The sequence below is a fragment of the Peromyscus maniculatus genome, chromosome 10, assembly GCF_049852395.1.
Source record: "Peromyscus maniculatus bairdii isolate BWxNUB_F1_BW_parent chromosome 10, HU_Pman_BW_mat_3.1, whole genome shotgun sequence".
Taxonomy (NCBI): Eukaryota; Metazoa; Chordata; class Mammalia; order Rodentia; family Cricetidae; genus Peromyscus; species Peromyscus maniculatus.
Genome location: NC_134861.1, coordinates 79,912,239 through 79,918,216, shown reverse-complemented (window position 1 = coordinate 79,918,216; position 5,978 = coordinate 79,912,239). Strand labels below are relative to the sequence as shown.

Sequence of the window (5,978 nt, the reverse complement as noted above, 5' to 3'; positions counted from 1 at the left end):
TATGTCAATTTCTACCAGTGAAAATGCTAGGTTTAAGCACTCAGGAGGCGGAGCCAGGCAGAGCTCTGTGAGTTAGAGGCCAGCCTGGGCTACAGAGTGAGTTCCAAGAAAGGTGCAAAAACTACACAGAGAAACGCTGTCTCAAAAAAAAACAAACACAACAACAACATAAATGCTATGTTTAGAAAGGTGATGTCTTAGAAGATGATTTCTGGCTTTCATGATGGCATAGAGAACAGGACAATTTAAGAAACATAAATTCCTTTGTTCATAGGATGAGCAAGTTCTAAGCATATTTATTTCCAAAGAGTGTTTCTCCCTTTAAATTTTGCAATATGAAAATAAAATAAAGTATCCACAGCATTATGTGAAGTGAGAAGTATCAAATCCTAAACTTGAAAAATAATGTTTTCAGTTACAAAGGTATAACCTATTTGTAGCTAGAGTTTTCCTGTCTTGCCCACAGTCAGGACAAATCTTTGTTACCCGCCAGTCCCACAGCTGCTCAGACCCAACCAAGTAAACACAGAGACTTATATTGCTTACAAACTGTATGGCCGTGGCAGGCTTCTTGCTAAGTGTTCTTATAGCTTAAATTAATCCATTTCTATAAATCTATACCTTGCCATGTGGCTTGTGGCTTACCGGCATTTTCACATGCTGTGAAAGACCCCCGCTCCATTATGAGGATATGGGGCGTTGGGCCGATGTTATGCCCCCCCAATAACTTGGCCTTAGAAACGCCATTCTGCAGGAATCAGAAAAACAGGAGTTCACAGCCATAGCCAGCTACCCGGCCTTGACAGAGATAGCTATGGCCAGCCTTGAGAGAGATAACTGTGGTCAGCAGCCTTGGGAGTAAGACAGTTGATATTTTATGGCGGGCCCCTGGCCTTGAGGAATAAGCAGCTGGCCTGGACAAGGCCAAATCAGCCACACACATATGACCCCAAGTTCACCCTGGCCTTCTTTGAAACAACCAATAGGGACCCTGTAACTATGCTTCTCGCTTCTGTAACCGCGCCTCTGCCCCTGGGGTCCCATAAAAAGTCCCCCTTGCCCTAGGAAGGCGCGCAAGTCCTCCAAGAGACTTCGCCCCAGGTACCTGGTCTAAATAAACCCTCTTGCTTTTGCATCTGATCTGTGGTTTCGGTGTGTTCCTTGGGTTTGGGGTCCCTCCCGGAGAAAGATCTCAGCCGGGGGTCTTTCATTTGGTGGCCCGTACGGGGATTGAGACCCCTCCCTGGGACCACCGACCCACCATCAGGAGGTAAGCCGGCCGGCCTTGATTTATGTCATCCCTGTCCAGTCTGAGGGTTGTCTGTTTGTCTGAGTGTTAAATGTTGTTTGTTTGTCTCCGCGCCTGCGTCTGATAATCTGTCTGTGTCAGTGGATCTGAAAGGGGGGACCGACGGGTCTGGACTTCGCCACTGAACCCTGGGAGACGTCCTAGGGGAATCTGGGAACCTGGAAGACGTTCCACGGTTCATCTGAAGTGCCCTCTGTGGCACGGTCTGAAGACCCCTCTGGGGGCACGGTTTTTCTGGTTTTGCTTTCGGTTTGGAACCGAAGCCGCGCAGCGAGTGTTAGTCTTATTTATATTGGTCTGTCGTTTTTTTTTGTTTTCTGTTTAACCGTTCTCCTCTTAAAAACAGCCATAGGACAGACTGTCATCACCCCCTTGAGCCTCATGCTTAAACACTGGTCAGACGTAAAGAAAGACACGAGCCAACAACAAAGGAGTCGTAATCAAGAAAAAAAAAATAGATCACTCTTTGCGAGGCCGATTGGGTTAAAATGGATGTAGGATGGCCTCGTCAGGAAACCTTTAACCTCAGTCTTATTTCACAGGTGGAGGGAAAAGTTTTTGCTTCCAGTCCCCATGGCCACCCGGACCAGGTCCCATACATTGCCATGTGGAGACTCCTGACAACAGAACCTCCCCCATAGGTTAAGCCGTTTCTCTTCCCCTCAGCCCCCCGGCGGCAGCAGCGCTCGCCGAATCCCGGGGCCGAGGAAGCCAGATCGGCGGATCCCTCCCACTCCCTGTTCCTCCCTAACCCCACACCAGCGAGTCTTTTCCTCTCCCCGCGGGCCGCTGCTCCGGCGCAGGCGGGCGCGCGGGCAGGCTTGCAAGCGGGTGCGGGAGAAGAGAACGCGCAGGCAGGGCCGCCGGGAAGCTAGGGCGCCGGGGTTTCCCCGCGCCTCCTCCCGTCCGCGCGGCCGCGGCGCGGTCGCGGGGGCCTGGGGCGGCGCGGACATGGGCGCCAAGCAGAGTGGCCCCGCCGCCAACGGCCGCACCCGCGCCTACTCGGGCTCGGACCTGCCCTCCGGCGGCGCGCGGCAGCCCCAGGCGCGGCCGGCCGAGACCCGGGCGGCGGAGAGCCTGCGGCGGCAGCGCCCCACAGCCTCTCGCTCGGAGGGGCGGTGGATAGCGCGATGGGCGGCCGAGCGGCACAGTCGGCAGCGGCGGCGCAGGCGGACACGGGATGTGGCAGGGGCACGCAGGCGGGGCCGGGGATGGGGTCGGCGAGGGACCGCCCCCTGGCCGGCGACCCGCAGCGATGTGCCACGACCGGCTCCGGCCCAATATGGGGAAGGTGACTAGGGGGCGGCGTCACCCATGGACGCCGAGTCACCCCGCCCCGAGTGTTACAACCCCCCCGACAGCGCCGGAGGGACCGGCGGCTCCTGCAGCGGCCCCCAAACAGCGGAGGATGAGTTCCTGCTTCCTCCCCAATTGCCGGTCGCCTACGAGGAAGGCGGGACAAAGCAGCGAAGGTAGGGAACACCTACATCTCTGGCCAGTTGCTCTTAGCGGGTCTCCAGGGGCTCTAACCCCCTACCGATTGGGCTCAGGTTACCAGAAAGAGACGCCGGCAGCGCGTTTTTAAAAAAAAAGGACTTAGAGAGACACAGAGGGAGAAAAAAAAAAAAAAACAAACAAAAAAAAGTCCTGGCCACTGTAAGGTCTCAGGGACAGGTCAGAGAGGGAGTTAGGAAGTTAGGACGGGAGATCAAAAAAGGACACTGCTTGACAAAGACAAAGTGCTTACTGTAAACAGAGAGGACATTGGGCTCGTGACTGATCAAAAAAAAAAAAGCCTCAAGGGTCTCGGAGACCTAAGCCAAGGGTCCTCAATCTGGAAGATTGGGGAGGTCAAGGCCAGGAGACCCCCTCCCCCCGACCTAGGATAACTCTCAAGATTAGGGGGCAGCCAGTGACCTTCCTAGTGGACACCGGGGCTCAACATTCAGTCCTGACCCATACCGGAGGCTCTCTCAATGACCGCACAGCTTTGGTCCAGGGGGCCACAGGTAACAGGAGGTATCAAAGGACCACCGAGAAAAAGGTTCAGCTGACATCTGGACAGGACCCAAAGGGACCCCCCTACAAGTCCTAGCCCTTTAAACTGTTCGTGGACGAGAACTCAGGCTTTGCAAAAGGAATGCTGGTACAGAGACTGGGGCCATAAAAGCCCGGTAGCTGCAGGATGGCCCGCCCCCTGTCTGCGCGGGGTAGCCGCTATTGCTGTTTTGCTCAAGGATGCAGGGAAACTGACTTTGGGACAGCCATTAACTGTGTTATCCTCCCATGCGGTGAAAGCTCTGGTCCAGCAGCCCCCAGACCGAGTGATGTTCAGACCAGTTGTCTCCCTCAACCCCGCAACCCTGCTGCCTGGCTCACGGATGGGAGCAGCTTCCTCCAAGAAGGAGAACGGAGGGCCGGAGCAGCCGTCACCACCGAATCGGAGATAGTTTGGACCTCACCACTGCTACCTGGAACATCGGCCCAAAAGGCAGAGCTGATCGCGCTGACCCAGGCCCTCCGGATGGCGGAAGCCCGGAGGACCAGGAACTAACAAAAGAAAATGGGGGCGGAATGGAGCTTACATCATAGATGGACAGAGGCCTTGCCTACCAAGAAAAAGACCGCTAACGTGGTAACCAAAAAAAAAAACTCCTAGATGACATCTTTCCCAGGTATGGAATACCCCAGATATTGGGGTCAGACAATGGGCCCGCCTTCGTCTCCCAGGTAAGTCAGGAGGTGGCCAGGCTACGGGGGATCGATTGGAAACTTCATTGTGCATACAGCCCCCAGAGCTCAGGACAGGTAGAACGTACAAATAAAACCATTAAGGAGACTTTAACCAAATTAACGCTTGCAACTGGCACTAGAGATTGGGTGCTCCTACTCCCCCTAGCCCTTTACCGAGCCCGGAACACTCCTGGGCCTCATGGCCTAACCCCGTTCGAGATCATGTATGGGGCTCCCCCACCAATTGTAAATTTCCTTTACTCTGATATCTCCTCTTTTGCCACTAGCCCTCCAACTGATGCAAAAGACGGTATAAAAACCCCTGCCTGCCGAAAACAACTGAACCGCCCGGTGGTGCCTCACCCATTCAAGATTGGGGACTCTGTCTGGGTCCGACGCCCTCAATCTAGGAACCTAGAGCCGAGGTTGACGGGACAGCGGCTTGGGTCCACACGTCGCATGTAAAGGCTGCCAAGAAACCCGACGAAGCTGAGGGCACCGAGACATCTAGTTCAACGCTCTCCAAACCCACTAAAGATAAGACTCACCCGGGGGTCCCCTTGATCCCCCTAATAGTCCTCCTGACATAAGGAGGGACATCACCAGAGAGCCTGTTTCCCTGACGCTGGCCCTGTTACTGGAAAAAATTACCATAAACAAAATAGCTGCTGGGGTAGATACAGGGACTGCAGCCCTTATAGAGACCGGCCAATTCAGACAGCTCCAAGTAGCCATGCTCAACAAAAATGATTTAAAAGATAGTTCCAAAGGTCACCGTGGTTTATGACCCTTGTCTCCACCATTATGGGCCCCCTAATCGTCCTCCTGCTCATTTTATTGTTTGGGTCATACATCCTCAACAGATTGGTGCAATTCATCAAGGATAAGGTTTCTGTTGCCCAGGCTTTGATCCTAACCAAACAATATCAGAGGCTCAGACAGTCAGAGATAGAGCTAACCCCTTATTCTCCATCCTAAAATGAAAGATTTCATTTGGTACAAAAGAAAATGGGGGAATGAAAGACCCCCGCTCCATTATGAGGATATGGGGCGTTGGGCCGATGTTATGCCCCCCCAATAACTTGGCCTTAGAAACGCCATTCTGCAGGAATCAGAAAAACAGGAGTTCACAGCCATAGCCAGCTACCCGGCCTTGACAGAGATAGCTATGGCCAGCCTTGAGAGAGATAACTGTGGTCAGCAGCCTTGGGAGTAAGACAGTTGATATTTTATGGCGGGCCCCTGGCCTTGAGGAATAAGCAGCTGGCCTGGACAAGGCCAAATCAGCCACACACATATGACCCCAAGTTCACCCTGGCCTTCTTTGAAACAACCAATAGGGACCCTGTAACTATGCTTCTCGCTTCTGTAACCGCGCCTCTGCCCCTGGGGTCCCATAAAAAGTCCCCCTTGCCCTAGGAAGGCGCGCAAGTCCTCCAAGAGACTTCGCCCCAGGTACCTGGTCTAAATAAACCCTCTTGCTTTTGCATCTGATCTGTGGTTTCGGTGTGTTCCTTGGGTTTGGGGTCCCTCCCGGAGAAAGATCTCAGCCGGGGGTCTTTCAGCTGTTTGTCATGGTGGCGGCTGGCAGTGACTCCCTCTGCCTTCCTGTTCTTTCTTTTCTCCTCTCCCACCTATACTTCCTGCCTAGCCACTGGCTAATCAGTGTTTTATTTACTGACCAATCAGAGCAATTTGACATACAGACCATCCCACAGCACCTATTACAATAATATTTTCTTCATTTTTTTAAGGCAGACATTAAAAAGGCAAGGAAATTTATAGTCTACAAAAATCAAAGGCCACATATTGAGAGTCTCTTGCCTTTGACAAATGCACTTGATGCAAGGGTGTATGACAGCTTAAATGTCTGCTTCCTCAAGATATAGAAGACAACCAAGTTCTAAAAAATGGTTACTTTTTAAAGGCACTTTAA

General features: G+C 52.9%; 1 protein-coding gene and 1 long non-coding RNA gene across 2 annotated transcripts; both read left to right on the top strand.

Annotated features, from left to right (window-relative positions):
• The first annotated feature begins 668 nt into the window (after window positions 1-668).
• Window positions 669-5,536, top strand: LOC143267637 (uncharacterized). The gene is made up of 2 exons (XR_013042971.1): window positions 669-1,270; window positions 4,330-5,536. It is a non-coding gene; the product is annotated as an uncharacterized LOC143267637 (long non-coding RNA).
• Window positions 2,624-5,536, top strand: LOC143267636 (uncharacterized). The gene is made up of 2 exons (XM_076546516.1): window positions 2,624-2,781; window positions 3,608-5,536. The coding sequence occupies exons 1-2, from the start codon at window positions 2,624-2,626 to the stop codon at window positions 3,861-3,863; spliced, it is 414 nt and encodes a 137-aa protein (XP_076402631.1). The 3' UTR covers window positions 3,864-5,536.
• Window positions 5,537-5,978: the final 442 nt, after the last annotated feature.